The following is a 16694-nucleotide window of genomic DNA, read 5'->3' as shown; positions in this document are numbered from 1 at the left end:
TAAAAGTTAGTCAGTTGTGTATGGCTCTGTTTGGCAAACAGGTACACAATGTATAGTGGCCGTACATACGGGTTTTGCACAAAAGATTAACATGACGGCACATGCTAGTTGATGAGTTGAATCAACTCCACAGCAACTACATAAATTTATCCACTAACCATTCAGAAAAGTCCAGTTTCATTCTAAAAGTTGTAACTTCTTCCTGAGTCTCTCCATCAGTGTCGACTCCGGTTTGAACAATATAAAGCTGAACACCGTTACTGACAATCCTCATTTTGGCTGCGTGAGATTCTCCAGCTTTGTTGTTGTTGAGCAACCGAAGCGTGAGCTGTTAAAGCTCCACCCTCTTCTGGAAAGCGGTCCGGGAGCAGCAGCTCATTTGCATTTAAAGGGACGCACACAAAAACTGCGTGTTTTTGCTCAGACCCAAATAAGGGCAAATTTGACAAGCTATAATAAATGATCTGTGGGGTATTTTGAGCTGAAACTTCACAGACACATTCTGGGGACACCAGAGACTTATAAGTAGCTTACTACCTTTTAAAAAGGTAGTGTGACTTTAGATTAAACACTTTAAATTATGAGTAGGCTGCAACTTGGCAAGCAACAATATTAGTTTCAAGGTAGTTTCCACCACTGATAAGTAAAAAGTTAGTCTTCTCCCAGAGCCTTACATAATCAAAATACACCTACAACAGATCAATTCCAAGGTATATGAACTATGCTGCTTTTGGATGCCTCCGACAGATTACTCGAGCATTAGAGTTTGTTCTGAGTTACTTACTCAGAATTTACTTTGCCGTAAACCCTGTGTCTTCATAATGTTTTCATGAATGGAGATTTAAGGGTTCCAGCTGTAGGGAGAGATTCTTGCCGTCATTACGAAGCTAATCGTGCTGGAGACAAAGCCATAACAGCTCAACCTTCTGAACCATTAATGCTTTTTCATCCCACCTCCTTATCCTTATTAGCTCATCTCGGTGAATGTTTTAGAAATTATCCTGGTTTCATGCACCAATGGAGCGTAGCATATCAATACATGGTTCATCGACAATTTCTGACTTCCTAGATTGGGGCAATTCCAATCTCTAGGTAGTACAATGACATTTTGTGAAAGGAAAAAAAAAAAAAAAAAAAAAAAAACAGTAGCCCAGAGAGCCTTTTTCATGGATATGCACTGATGTAATACGGGCAATTATTTGCACACTCATTTCCATGTTTCTGTATGTGGTCCCCTGACAAAACATTATTTCATAGCCTTCAGTTTTAGAAACATAACAAGTCTTGAGAGAACACAATGTAATAGTTTTCTTACAGCAAATAATAGGAAATGAAAAACACATACGTATCCCATACTGCTCGTGCCCTCAGAGCAAAATGAGTCATAGACAACAGCACAAAATAATATTTCTTACTTTAACTCCATATATTTGTAAGTTCACCTCTTAGATTCATAATAAAACCGGTTTTCATCGTATCATGAGAATAAAAGGGTTTAAAATCAATATGAAAACAAATCTGACCCTTTTTACCGTCTAATCGCTCATTCATGGTCTTATTGTTCATGATTCACCAAGGCATGTTTTCTCAAATAAAAACGCTTGCCTAGTAATCTTTCATTAAAAATAAATTTTCCCATGACCGGCTGAATGTGCATGATCATACATCTACAAACCTGACCTGACTTTGCTTGAGTTTCTAAAAGATTTCACACTTACTTTCTGACTTTAACATCCAATTCCATTTTAAGCGGATTGGTATGAAACATGTGACACGGTCTCAAATGTGAGATTTTGAAATCATCCTCTTTAAAAGGCGATATTCACAAACCCACATCAAAGCAGGTCTCTTTTTATCACAGTCTCTTTTTTTATTTCCCATCACAACTTTGTCCCCTCGAGTCACCGTAGTCCTCTCTAGCAGACAATAGAGTAGTTCAAGCGAGACTGGATCACTGCCTTGTCTAATTTGATTGGGGGCTTCTGCTCTGGCTGTGGTGCGAGTTCACGAAATCATCAGATCTCTTGGTGTAGTTATAATCCAAACGTACTCTTCAAATTGAGCGGAGATGTCACTGATTGAAACAAATGAGTAATTCCACACTCCAGTGGACGCAAATCATCCAGAAAAATCGAGATTGAAGCAGGTTGACGCAGATGCTTTGTTCAAAACAAAATGGACTGGTCAGCAGGATCAAATCGATAAAGATGGGCATTTAAAGGACATTTAAACCACAGTCTTTGCCTAGAGATGTCAAGACAGAGCTGGAGCCCTTTTCTAGATAAGATCGAATGTACAAGCCCAAATGTTAAGAAAGTATATTAACTTAGTTATGGGTCATTATTTGGCAGTTTACAATACAGTGTAAGTATGTGAAAGCATTTAACAATTTTACATGAACAATGGAAAAATCTTTTCATCTGCTAGAAGCTATTTAAGCACTGAGCTGTACAGATTGGCCAAAAAAAAAAAAAAATTCATAAATATTATTCTAAAAATAATTTTGCCTCATCTTCTATTAGGAGGATAGTATTTTAACAAAAAAGACTTGCAAAATACAAGAGATTTCCTAAAAATGAATATTTTAAAAAAATAATTCTTTCATCGGATACTATGACAACAACAACAAAAATAAATAAATAAATGGGTAATAAGATAATAAAAATTGATATAAAAATAATTTTAAAAAAAATAAAAAATAAATGAATATCATAAGATAAAAAAATTCAAGTTTCATTAGTTGCATAGTATATATTATATAATAATAATAATAATAATAATAATAATAGCTGAAACAGACTGGCAAAACAAAAAAAAAATTTTTTTCCTAAATATTATTCTAAAAATAATTTTGCCTCATCTCATTTTAGGATATTTTAACAACAACAAAAAAAAGATTACAAAATTAATAAATAAATCTTAACAACAATAAATAAATAAATAAATAAATAAATAAATGAATAAATAGGCCTACAATAAAATAAATCGGTAATAAAATGTATTATCAAAATAAAAAAAAACTGTTATATATATATATATATATATATATATATATATATATCTTTTTTTTTTATTATTTTTTTTTTTATTCTTTATTTTTATCAATTTTTTTGTTAAATACTATGCAACTAATGGAAGGTGAGGTATATATATATATATATATATATATATATATATATATACACACTCATACATACATTTTATTACCCATTTGTTTTATTGTAGGACATTTGTTTTATTGTAGGCCTATTTATTCATTTATTTATTTACACACATTTAAAATAAAATAATACTGCCCCATCTTCCGTTATGGTCACATGGATAGTATTTAATAAACAGATTTTCAAAAATATTTTGAAAAAATGAATATAAAAAATAATTTCTTCCACATCTTCCATTAGTAAAAAAATATTGTGACTTTCATTCGTCTTTTTTATTATATTTAGCTGATCATTTATTTTAACATCTTCCTAGCAAACCGTCATGGCAGCATCAATATCCAAAAGAAAAATCCTGAAATAATGGAAGTGTAAAGCGTTATTAACACATTTAGATGACCATGTCATTTATTTCTAGCACCGCCACCATCTTTGGCAGTTTTAAAAGCACACAATCTTACAGCAGAACCATGTGTAACATGATTAATACGCAAGAATCAATTAAATACTGCTGACTTAGTAAATTAATAACATCTCTGTACAATATTTGAGCTTTAAGCATGGAGAGAATCAGCATAAAGTCTTAGCATGAAATCCATTAACATAACCACCATGAGTGCTGAATGAACAGGGACTATCAGACGGCACAGTCAGGCATCCGCGAGCAGGACGGATGAGTCTGAGGAGGGAGATTACAGCAGCAGTGAGCTGAAATCAGCTCAGCTCGCACAGCTTTATTGACTATGAATATAAGGACACGGGTTTAACAACGTCTACAAGACGCCGTTTCTCTTCAAATTGTGACAAATGCACATTTTAATGAGGGCAAAGTTGTCCTATACTGTTCAGCAAAGAGTTTGTTGAAATGGCACGAAGCATTTTCTGACTGGACTTTATTGTATATTTGACATAATACTAACAAAAAGTACCACTTTTGCTGGGAAATAATGACGTAAGATGTCACATATTACTAACTTGTTTATAATTGAACCATTTCTAACTGATGCTTCCAAGACAATCACAAGACATTCTTCAAAAAAAATTGCAATTTCAACAAACCCTCAACTATTTCAGCCTATTATTTTTGTTCAGTAACCAAAAATAAACTTGAGGTTTCTGCAACACAATTCACAGTTCCACAAGCATTTGCCCTGTCAGGTAAACAAGTATCACAGACAGCACACACTGAAGGCACATATACAAGATGCCCGAGTGTTTGTGCAGATCACTCCACCACAGGCAGGGTCAAAGCATCATAACGTGAATACTAAGTTGCTAAACATATAAAAATTATTTTATGTAGGGGCACATTTAACTTATGTTATGAAAAAATAAAAATAAGATTGAGGTAAAACTAAAACAGATAATTATCCTTCAGTAACAAATGTAGGTCATATGTCTTCTCAAAAAAAAAAAAAAAAGTATGAATATGCATTAATATTATGAATATGAAAAAAAAAAAATACTTTGGTAAAATAATTTCTTACATCTTTTAGCCTACAGCAACCATTTTGGGAAATGCTTCATTTAATAATTTACAGCACATCTTCTGCCCAAAATTAAGTTATGCATTTTAAATTCACGAATATGCATTATAAATAAATATAAATAAAAATGTTAAATAAATAAATACATTTTTATATAAATAAATAAAACGTAACATATAAATGAATAACTTTAAATAAACAGGTCATTTAAAATAAAAAATAAAAAAATTAAAAATAAAAAAATAAATAAAATAAAAAACAAAATAAAAAATAAAATAAAATCTTGTAGGGCCACATTTAACTTGTGTTATGCTCTGGGCAAGAAAAAATGAGATTGACGTAAAACTAAAACAATTATATTTCAGTAGCAATGTAGGGTCATATGTCTTCTCAAAATAAAAAATGCATTTTAATAATATGGAGGGAAAAAAAAAAAAAAAAAAAATCAATACTTTAGTAAAAGAATTTCTTACATCTTTTACCCAACAGCAACCATTTCCACATGGGAAATGCTTCATTTAATAATTCATAGCCCATCTTCTGCCCAAAAATGTATTTTATTACACATTTTAAATTAATGTATTATAAATAAATAAAATAATTAAAATATATATTTTTTAAATAAATATAAATTAATTTTAAAATAATGTTAACATAAATATAAATAAATAATTTTAAATAAATTAATAAATTACTAAAATAGATTTTTTCTATAGAACTGGATACCAATTTTGATAAAATGCACTGACATACAATATGCTGTTAATCTTTTACTATTTGATTCTCTCAAAAATCACAGAGCGCTGTATACGACAGGCTCCGTCTAAATATATGGCCACAGGGCAAAAATAATGCAGTTTGCTAGATTAAAAGGGTGGCACAGCTTACCCACACACATCTTACCCCAATTTGCCCAATGTGTAACTAGTCCTGCACGTGCATGTTAATAAGCAGGATTATTAATAATTCCCTTCAAAATTCAATGGTGAATTTCTGTAGATCGATGCAGAATTGTTTGAGAAAGAATCACAAAGCATCTGTGAATCAATCCCCCCCACCAACCCTGCTTTATAATTCCCACTGCATCAGACCTGAGATGTCTGCATAAGCCGATACAGTGAATGATTCCCCACACATTCCCAAGAAACATGTTCACATACAGCTCAGCATCACTTTCTACAAAATTGCTGCGAAAGTGTGAACATATTTTAAGGCACGCTGACCCGGCATTACCTTTAATAGTGGTGGCATTCGTTTTCCTGCCAAAAACACTAGCCTTTGACTCTCATGACACATTTATAAACGCAGCCTTCGTACACTTCAGGAGAATGATAGCATCAGGAAGCTCCGCGAAAAAATGTGCCGTTTCCCAAAAGCATCATAAAAGTTATTGATGTAGTCTGTATTGTGACACTACTTCTGGCAAATCACCCTCAAGTCAAACGATGAATATCATAAGACGACAATCATGAGAAGAGTGGCGTCGTCTTCTGAGGTTTCCTCAGCCGTGTCGGCACATTGTCTTTTATTGCTAAAAGCCACCTCAATCTGTTCGAGTCTCTGGGGCTCGGCAACAGTTAGTGTGAGAAAAATAAAAAGTGAGGCAAACCTCATCTCAAAGAGGACTGTGAGCAGCAGGTCAAGATGAATATTGATCAAAGAGTGTAAGAAAAAAGGATCCGGGCTCAAAGAAAGCGCCTGATTAGACTTTAGCAGCTTCTGTCATCCGCAAACGGTTAACGACAAACGCTTGAAGAGAAACTTTGCAATTGATGACAAAAACAAAATTGCAATGTTCAAATAAACATCTCTTGAGAGACTCCAAAGTCCATTTGTTTGAGGAACACAAGCTAATTCTGCTCTAATGCAACATGATAATGAATGCTAGTGCAAAGGCCTTTCTTTGTTTGCATGGTTTCTTCAAGCACTTTGTATCAAACTTGAGACAGAAATACAACAGATGTGTGAACAATAGTGTAATCTTGAGTGAATTCCATCATGTCGGCTTGAATCGAAAGGGCATGAAAGTAAATTACAATAATTACAATCATGAGCAGTTAGGTTGCTGCTTGACATGAAACAGAAATGCAGCGTTATAAAGACAGAAGATGCTTGAAAGGCAGTGTTCAAAAGACATCCATTATGTGATTTTTAAGTTTATCCTCTCACCCTTTGTATTTTCCTGACGTAGCACGAACGGGGCAATTAGATAATGCGTTTTCCTGTAGTGCAAAGGGCCTTTTCTTCATTGTGCACTGAAATAATGGAAGCATGCTGTGGTACATCAGACAAGAAAAGTGTGTATAAAACACCCAAACACACTTCAACAACAATCAGAGACTACGGCCGGTTTTTACAGCATTACGTGCAAACACACCAATTTTGGGCTGAGATTGAGCATGGATAAATCTAACGCTTTATATTTAAGGGTGACTATGACTTTGCCTGAATCATCTTTTGTTGGTCCTAGTGCAACATTTCTTGCAAACAAACATAACTTTAACCCTAAAGCCCACATTGTAAACCCTAATGCTCAAAATAATTAATTGGTTTGAGTAGAACAAACTTAAATTAAACAAATTAGTTCAGTCAAATTAACTTTGAGTATTTAGCACTTTTTCTTTCAAGTTCACAGAACTGATATATTTTAAGTAAACTGAACTGTTTCATTGTTTTGAGTTTTATGAACTTATTTCATTCAGCAAGTGCTAAACCATGCTGCTGTTGTTAGCAATGATGTTAGCAAATTAGCTTGTTATAGCTAGCTAAGTTTACACTCATACAAATGTTCTCATTGAGGTTACATGAAAATTTTAAGTTAAATGTATCAATTAGTGTACTCAAACATCTCAAGTTAAGAACAATTAAAATTTACAAAATAAAAATCTGCCAGTTCTGCTTACTTAAACTTTGAATTTCCTAACTTAAAAATTGAGGCATCTGATTGCCTCAAATTTGAGTTTTGCATACCTATTACTTATTCAGGCTTACAGTGCATAGTATACTTCGGTTTTTACGCGTTCGCGAGGGTAAGTGTACAGTCCGCGTGACAGATTTCACCAACAGAATAGTACTGTATGCGCCCTGCCCGATTTTTGTAACCACGCACACTTTGCGTATGCGCATTGAATTTGTTTTGCACTAATCAGTTGTTCCACAAGGTGGCAACACTGGCCCAGGCCGTTGTTTCACAGTAGAAAACAAAACTAAAGCCCAAGGTATACTTCGTTTTTTTAACACGTATGTGCACAGCCTTGCAAAGTATAATTCACTTGACTCGTCAAGTACACAGGCATTTGACGCATGCACAGTTCTGCGCAATCTCTTACCACGACTTACAACCCATGTAAATATCTTTGTATTCTTTCATGCTAGAGTTGTACAAATAAGGGTATTTTCTAACCTCTTCGCTTTCATGTTCCGGTTTTCTTCGACTAAGTTGTGTATCGATGCCCCCAGGGCATGGCTGCCACCTTGTGGATAAACTAGTTATTGCAAAAAAATTAAATGCGCATATGTGACCTGCACATACAAAGTACGCACGGTTACAAAAATCCGGTGGTGCACGTACAGTACACGCATACTCTTTTGATGACGAAATTCGCGTCATGCACACTGTACACTGACCCTCGCGTACGCATAAAAAGTGCAGTATACTTTGGGCTTAAAGAGACTGAACAACAACAATAAAATACCAAAGACAGCAACAACAACAACACACACCCGCATTGACAAGCGCTTGTGTGAGGGGGTTATGAGATAGCCGCAACTTCAGTTTAAAAGAATACAAAAACATTTTTATCGGTCATAACTTCTGGAGAAAAATAGCACAAACAATGCAAAGAGATGAAACTTTCTTGAGCACATGCGTTTGCGCACGCTATCAAATGGAGTATACTTTGAAAGACTAAGCATTTGACTGTACACATACGCTAGCATAAGCGTAAAAAAAAAAAAAAAAAAAAAAAGTATACAGTACTTAACTCAAACAATTAAAGGTGTAGCACATAAAACATGTCTTGAGATGTCACCTGAAAATAAAGTTACATTGCCAATCGCTCTCTGCCTGTCAATCAGTTTGCACATTCAAATTCTGAAGAGAGGGCTTGTGGCTGAGGAGATGAAGAAAGGCTGATTTAATGGCTAAGTCTAGCAAAAATGGCTTACAGCACCTTTAAGTACCCCTAAAAATCAAAGGGTAATGACTGATTGATAAAGTCCCAAGAGGAGATAAAGGACTTAGAAGTGAAAACAAGAGTACATAAAGCACCTCCACAAAAAAATAAATAAATAAATAAATAAATAGAGCAGGAGAGAGAAGCAAATGAGTATTTGGGGAGAGAAACGAGGCACTCCAGTGAAATAATTTGTGGGATATTGTTCAATAAATTGAGTGACCAGATCACAAGCACATAGCGTCCATTGTCTTTTTCTTATTTTGAGAGCAGAATAAAAAGAAAAACCTTCAAAAAAACCCAATTGGTGAGATCAGAAAAGCTTGTGCCACAGGTGTCACATTACAAATATCAACCACAATACTTCACTGACGCGGTCATGAACAATTCTCCTTGCATGGTGAACAGTTTGTCTTGATCAAAAAAATCCATTGGCTAAAAGAACTTTCTATTCTATTCTATTCTATTCTATTCCGCACCTGCAGAAATTCTATAAAATATTTAATAGTCATACAATAGATTTTTTCTAAATAAGTCTCTTATGCTCGTACATTTATTTGATCAAAAAAATACAGTAAAAACAGTAAAAATGTAAAATATTACAATTTAAAAGAACTCTCTTCTATTTGAATGTGATGCTGAATTTTCAGCATCATTACTCCAGTCTTCAGTGTCACATGATCCTTCAGAAATCATTCTAATATGCTGATTTGATGCTCAAGAAACATTTCTTATTATTACCAATGTTGAAAACAGTTGTGCTGTTTAATATTTTTGTTGAAACAGTGATACATTTTTTTAAGGATTCTTTGATGAATAGAAAGTTCCAAAGAACATCATTTTAATCCATCCTTGCTCATTTTTTACTGGCCCCACACCGCTCACCAATTAGCCTGCTAGCTTAGCATATACTCTGTACAATTCAATGTTCAATGACACATTTTTTTTTATACATTTTTGATTGATCGAGCATTTTAAATAGTTACCCACTGGGGTCCTCGGTGGACTTAATTCATTAATAACAGGATTAAATAAAGCATGATGGACAACCAAGTCCATAAAGTGACAGATAATGATTATTTGTAGCAAAACCTCTGCACCCACACTGTCCCTGCCAACCTTAAAGTTTCTTACAGCTACAAAATGGTTTAAAACTGGCCAGAATTCAAACTATTGTGAGAATAAACACACACCAATCACTAAAGTCATTGTGTTGCTTGGAAAACCTGACTAAACCCGTTCAAAATGAAGTGATGAAGCTATGTAGAATGAGTCACTTGTTGGACAAAAAAACCTGGTGGCAGATCAAGGCCCTTTGGACTTCAAGTCCCCGTAAGCGACAGCCAAATCAGCCCTATGGTTAATCTGAGCCTGTGTGTCCCACATGGGCATTACAGCACAATGTGTTCGTGCACATGTGCCAAACGCTGAACCCCATTTCAGACGAGCCAAAATATTTAATATAGGCTCATAATTCACACAGAATTTAATCAATAATGTGTCCATGAAATATTCTTTAGTATAATTATAATTCCTAAATGCATGCTTTTGTTTTTGTGAACGCTTCAAGCAAGAGAAATTATGTAGTTGTAAATTTAAAAAAAAAATATATATATATAATGCATGCATTTTTAGTGCTACTTTTAGTGATGTATGCATTGTAAAATAAATAAAAATAAGTGTGGAAAAAAATGCATCCAAATTTAGTGTTATAATCATTATAGCTGCAAAACCCACATAATGATGCCACAAAGCTTTTACTCTCTCTGAATTAAACACACACACACACACAGTTCTATGCACCTACAATGTTTCAGAGGACTAAACAAAGACGTCGCACCTCTTACACCTAAGCTGTCCGAGAAGCACAAGCACTAAAATACATGATGCGCAATATTTTACTATGAAGCATGATGGGAGAGACACAGTAGCGCATTATTTTAGGGCAGATATGGGTGCATGAACCTCAGCATGTACCCAACAGTAATCTGACAGCTATTAGAGTACTTTCACAAAACAGTTATATACACACCCAGACGCACATTCGTGCACATGCACACACAAATGCACACAAAGTGACGGCTTTCGAATCATCTCAACTACCTAGTGAGTGTTTGTCATCACGCACAACAATAGCAATTACCCATGAATGATTTGCAGTGCAATGCAATGCCTTGTTGCCAGGCAACACTCATGTTAATGAAGAAAGCCCTTTCTCTAAGTAAAAAAGTATAGGGAATGTTACTCGGCCGACAGAAGGGGGGGCTTGAAAACGAGATGGATCATAGCTGAAAAAGCAGATGAAAACAGATGTACGCAAGGTGCTGCTAAGGGTTGTGCTTTTGAATGCTAAAGACAAGGATCCAGCCCTTGAGGGTTTCAAGAACAACACTGAATGTTAATAGGCACTTGGGTTTTCCTAAGTACGGTTAATTTTCATTAAGCACCGATTTCTCCCTAAACTAGATAAGTGTGCAATGGGCCCAGCCCCAGAGGTTTTACAATGGTGCTCAGCATTGATGTATATATTGTCAGGAGACCATATTGTAGATACCTGATCGCAACACTTATTTTCATTAGAGTCAATCAAAAGCCACTTTAGAAAGAATTAGCCTAATGTTTGCACTCGGAGTTTATGGCACGCATAGTCCAGTTAATGACCCCCATTGTACCTCATTTACTCATTTAGGATACTTATGATGGAAATTAAAGGTAAATGATACAAAATGAGAAGAACACAAAAAATAAAAAATAATCTGTCTGCTAAGTATCTTTGTATTAAAAGGCCATTGTGTCAAATGAACTTGGACAACCTATTGACACTATCATGTTGTTTCAAATCTCTTTACTCAAAATCTTTACTGGTCATGAGAAAAATCTTTAATTTTTTCATGCAATTACTGTGAATGAAGACTGAAGCACTCAAGCTTCAAAAAGCATGCAAAAGCATAGTAAAAACAATATAAAAGCAGTCCATATGACTCACTATATACCAAGTCTTCTAAAGCCATATGATAGTTTTGTGAATAAAAACCCTTCATTTCTGTCTGCTTCTCACACAAACATATGACTAAGTTCAAAGGACTTGGAATATAGTGCATAAATCATATGGTCTTGGTGTATTTGAAGCTTTCAAGTCATCATTCACTTTTATTATGAAAAGAGTGACCAGAATATTCTTCAGAAATTCCCTTTTTGTTTTCCATGTAAGAAAGTTCAAATTAGGACGGGATTGAGTAAATACATTTATTTTGGGGTGAATTATTCCTTCAATCCTATTGTCACAAATATGAAAAACAAACAAACGAATGCTTTGAACAACTGTGGAACACTGTCTTGAGGTATAAAGAAGACTTATCCTCACATTTCCTACCTTATCCATGTCTGACATCAGCAAAATTCTTATTATGATTGTGCACGATGATATTTAAAGCGTGCATAAAGCGTCCTCCTAGGAGGTGAGGACCTACATTAACCCCAAATGTTCAACATCACCTTAACTTAGACCATAATGATAGCTGAAGTAATTTGTTCCACATGTCCAAACCAGAATCCAACAATAAATTAGAATCAGTCACAGGATTTAACTCAGTATCTGGCACATAATTTGCCAGTATGCATATAAATCAAATTAAAATTATATACAAGAGCAGCAAATAGAAAAATCCAGAAAAACACCTCACAGGAACGCATTATCAACGTATCAATGGAAACTACTGTAAATGCTTGATGTCATAATACCAGTTTCACATCTTCAGTGCAATAACTAACTGCAAGAAATTGACATTTTGCTCTTTGCCCTCAGCTGTGTTTATTATGTAATTTCCTTATTTGAACAAGGTATTCTCATATGATCACAGACCAGGCTTAGCTAAATTGCCAATTAAATGAACTGGAAAAATATTAAATAACAGAAACACTTAACACGCTTTAGCCTACACATGCCACTGACAATAAACCATTTTAATGCAAAGCTTGAAATGTCAAGTCTGAAGCTCCTAAATTGTGTCAATCTACATGTGATAAATTTCAAATGTTTGTGTTTTATTTTGATCAAACTAATCCACATTGTCTCTACAAGTCTTCTTTAGATTAGAGCTGCTAACTTTTCTCACTGAATTATAATTAGCATAAATATATTGTACATATTCCAATCTTAAAGTTACAATTCTCTGACTCTGTCAGAAATTCATCTTGCTTTAGTCGTACATGTGCACAATTACAGTCAGTGAGAGAGCATGTGTACTCTTGTAATATCAGAGTAGCCATTTGAGAGTCGTTCTTGATTTTTTACTACCCAGAAGCCATTGATTCATAAATGTAATTGCATATTTCAACCTATAGATTTTCCTGCTGGAAATGGATTTGGGTAAAAAAAAAATCTACACTGCACAAGCAAAAAACTGAGAAGTCTCTTGTCAACAAAGGAGTAGTCTGTAAGAAAAAGAGTAGTAGTTTGCGTAATTCGATACACACAGTCTCAATCAATGGCCCCATGTACCTCATGTGATATTTGCCTACTGTATAAACCAGCAGTTTGCCACAACTTTTTAACTGCAGTAGAGGAATATACCACCATGGTAACTTACAGTGGTGAAGTTTAGAGGGAAGCAATCCTCCCCTCTGAAGGTGCACTGCAAGAGCATCTCGTTGATATCATGGCCTGTGCGGTTGTAGAAATCCGTCATGTTGAACTGCTTGGGCTTGAAGTTACCAAAATTAGCCTTGTCCTTCAACAAAGCGAGGACTTCCGGCTCGGCCAAGTGAGGGTTAGCGATCTGATAGTTCTCGTTGAGCAGTGCCAGCAGCTCTCCAACATGGTACAGATCGTTTTTTGTGATCTTCGTGAAACGAAACTCGTTGAGGTTGCAGAAGGTGATGGCTGGGAAGGTGAGGTTGGGCGCCGCCACCTCATCAAGTTTGGTGACGTGAGGGAACTCAAAGTAGTAGTACACCCGGTCCATGCACACAAACATCAGCAGACCCAGAGAGCCCAAGAAGGACAGTGACCAAAGGAAGCGACGGAACGTCATGTGCCCGTAGGCGAATATGTGGCTCATGCCATGTAACGTGGACGAGTTGGCGAAAACTTGGAGGCTGGATGGCCTCGTGCTTTCGATGCTGTCTTCGGAGTCTCCCTTCATGGCTGTCATTGGTATCCACTGAAAACTACTGGTAGAAAGTGTGCAAATGAGGCAAGTCTAAACACTTGGAAAAGCAGCAAGTCTTTGAAGAGGTTCTTTAGGTAGCTTTCCAACGAGTGGTAGTCCTCACTCCATCTGCGACCTCTTCCGCTGTCTCTGAAAAAGCAGCTGTCATTCCATGCAGAACCAAACACAATGACAGCTCCAAAAAGACCAAGTCACATGAAAAGACAGGAGTGACGCCGTCCGGGTTCTGAGGGACAAAAGCACAAAGAAGTGAAGAGAAACCAAAAGGCACTGATGAAAAACAGAGGAATTGTGGAAATGTAAACACAACGGACAGTTGATTGGAGCGTGCCTCCTCCAGTCGGCACGGAATGGCTTTACATCGCTATGACAATGGCATGGAATGGATTCTTGAATGGGAAGATTACAAGAGCCAAGCGTCTGTTGCTCGTCGCCGGCTACGTTCCCCCTTGTGCCACTCCCCTGCTGAAAATCAAGGGTCATAGACCTCCTCCAAGCCCACCTCTGCGTTTGACAGCCTCAGCCGGGTTCCTCGTCTCTCCTGGATTCACGGCGAGCTGCGGGGAGCACTGCCTCTTGATGTTTTGGAAAGCCAATGTGGTGGTCTCACCGCAGACAATGAACGTTTCTTCCTCCAGATCTGGAAATGAGATTTATGCACCTCTGCCGGCTGCCTGCCACCCCTCCTCTCTCTCCGTTGCTCTTTAGTAGTCAGGATCCATCCCACTGCTGAGCGTCTGCTCCGCCACAGCCTGTGTGTGTGTGTGCGAGAAGCATGGGGGAGGGTGCTAGCGGGGCTGGGGGTGCTTCGACTCCAGGTTTTGTATGAAAGGAAAAGCTCTCAATGTGCAATGCTGTATTTCAGCTACAGGTAGTTGCAGAGAAGCAACCATCTGTGCCATGTGATTGTATCTGAGGGGGTTGGTTTTGCAGGGAAGCACATTTTCATATTCCCTACTAAACCTGCATCTTAATTTAGCTGGAGTTTAACAAGAGATTTGAGAAGACACCATTTGTGTGACCAGTAACAAACGCGTCGGTCATTAAACCGACTTGATTTATGGACTGAGGTTCAATCAATCAATACCAATGTGCATTGTATTTTGAGGGTTAATAGTTCAGGGATCCCTTCACAGCCCACTTGCAAATCCAGCCTTAAGTGATACGAGATTATAGGCCACTATGATGCTCAAGGGAAACAAATTACCATAACAATGGCAGAACGGTCTGGGATAGAGATCTTTCTCAAAGAATTAAATCAATATCCAATCAATGTCTCAAGGGGAGGTTGGGACTAAAAGACATAATACTTGTTTATATGTAGCTGTTGCATGGTCTCTTTTTTAATAGATGCAATTCGATTGACGTCAAATGTTGTTTGCACTCGAATCCTGACCAATGAAAAATAAAAACAGCTTTCAGAACTGTTCACATAGACCAGACGGAGTCTGTGTATATGCATTCAAATTCTGACTTTTGCAAATATTGTAATGTCTGGATCCTGTTTACAGGCTCTCCATTATAGCAAATATGCTGAGCGTGAGGATTAGCATATTATTCTGCATATTTCTGCATGTAAATTACTAAACGGCATCCTCTGAATCCATTGTTATGTTTAAACTGAGCAAGCTTGCCATGTGTAGGTAGCATATCCAAAACAAGTCCTTGAATAAAAGGCAGACGGATAATGCAATAACAAAAATCGGTTTATATTTCACATACCTCTGCCTGATTGATTACCAGACATTGCCGGATGAGACAGATGCGGTTTAGCTATTTGTTAACAAGGCAACCAATGAGTAACATAAAGAAAAGCAGTACCATTGAGGCACACCATGAAGAAATTCAAGAACGAAGAGCAAAATAAAGAAAAACACTGTTAGATTCTATCTTAAAGCTGAAGTTTAAAAGGACGAGCAGTAATAATCAGAGAGAAGGCACTCATCGAGCTTTTAACATGCCAATGGCCTGACCAAATGTGCTAATAACTTTATTTCCACAGTTGCACTCTGGGAGTTTGTGATTGCTGTTTTAAGTATGTTCCTCCTATCACCCGAGGGCTGAATGAATAAAAGATTGTACATGGTCACCAGTGATCGACAGATGAAATCATATCTCAGACACACTGACACGAGCTGAGTCACCAACAAAACCACCATAAAACTAATTTGCTTGACAAAACTATCCAAAAATAGCAAACTATCAGCTGGTTTTAGCCGTAATTGGCAGGAAATCACTTGCAGGCTTTTTGTCTAATTGTTTATTGGTCTCACATCGACCTGGAGAAATTTTGCTTCGACTTGCTATAACAATGCAATTTTTGAGGGCTTTCTTACTTGCACTGGTAAAGATCTAGGGTTTAACACACTTGACATCTTCTTAACCCTTTTAGACAACTATTTCTGGATTTGCTTTAAATCATTATACTGTTGCAGAATACATTTATGTCTGTTCCAATGGGTGTCACTCTGGATAACACCTGGAACAATATTTAAACTCTGAAATATAAGTCACAATGGAAACAATTAAATAAATTAACTTGGGAAGATGTAGAAGACATTCTGCTGCCATTCAGAAGTGAAGAACTGGCTCCCTTTCAATTCATGAGTGTGAATGTGAATTGGCCACACCTCACAGGAAGTTAAATTGGAGTTACAGGGAGTGAAAATTAAGCATTCTTCCATCATGGTCAACAAATGTATT

At 36.3% G+C, this 16694-nt stretch overlaps 1 protein-coding gene across 2 annotated transcripts in view; it reads right to left on the bottom strand.

Annotated features, from left to right (window-relative positions):
* Nucleotides 1–16694, bottom strand: part of LOC127506258 (acid-sensing ion channel 1C) — a 225187-nt gene that overhangs the window by 196741 nt on the left and 11752 nt on the right. The window contains exon 1 of one of the 2 annotated variants that reach the window (XM_051882553.1): nucleotides 13410–16231. The exons of the other annotated variant lie outside the window; for it this stretch is intronic. Coding sequence (XP_051738513.1) covers nucleotides 13410–13973 — 564 coding nt within the window. The 5' untranslated portion in view covers nucleotides 13974–16231. Of the gene's footprint in view, nucleotides 1–13409; nucleotides 16232–16694 lie in introns of those variants that run through there. 2 annotated transcript variants of the gene reach the window in all.

The sequence above is a fragment of the Ctenopharyngodon idella genome, chromosome 23 (assembly GCF_019924925.1).
Source record: "Ctenopharyngodon idella isolate HZGC_01 chromosome 23, HZGC01, whole genome shotgun sequence".
In the NCBI taxonomy this organism is placed as follows: domain Eukaryota; kingdom Metazoa; phylum Chordata; class Actinopteri; order Cypriniformes; family Xenocyprididae; genus Ctenopharyngodon; species Ctenopharyngodon idella.
This window is presented reverse-complemented; position numbering and strand designations above follow the sequence as displayed.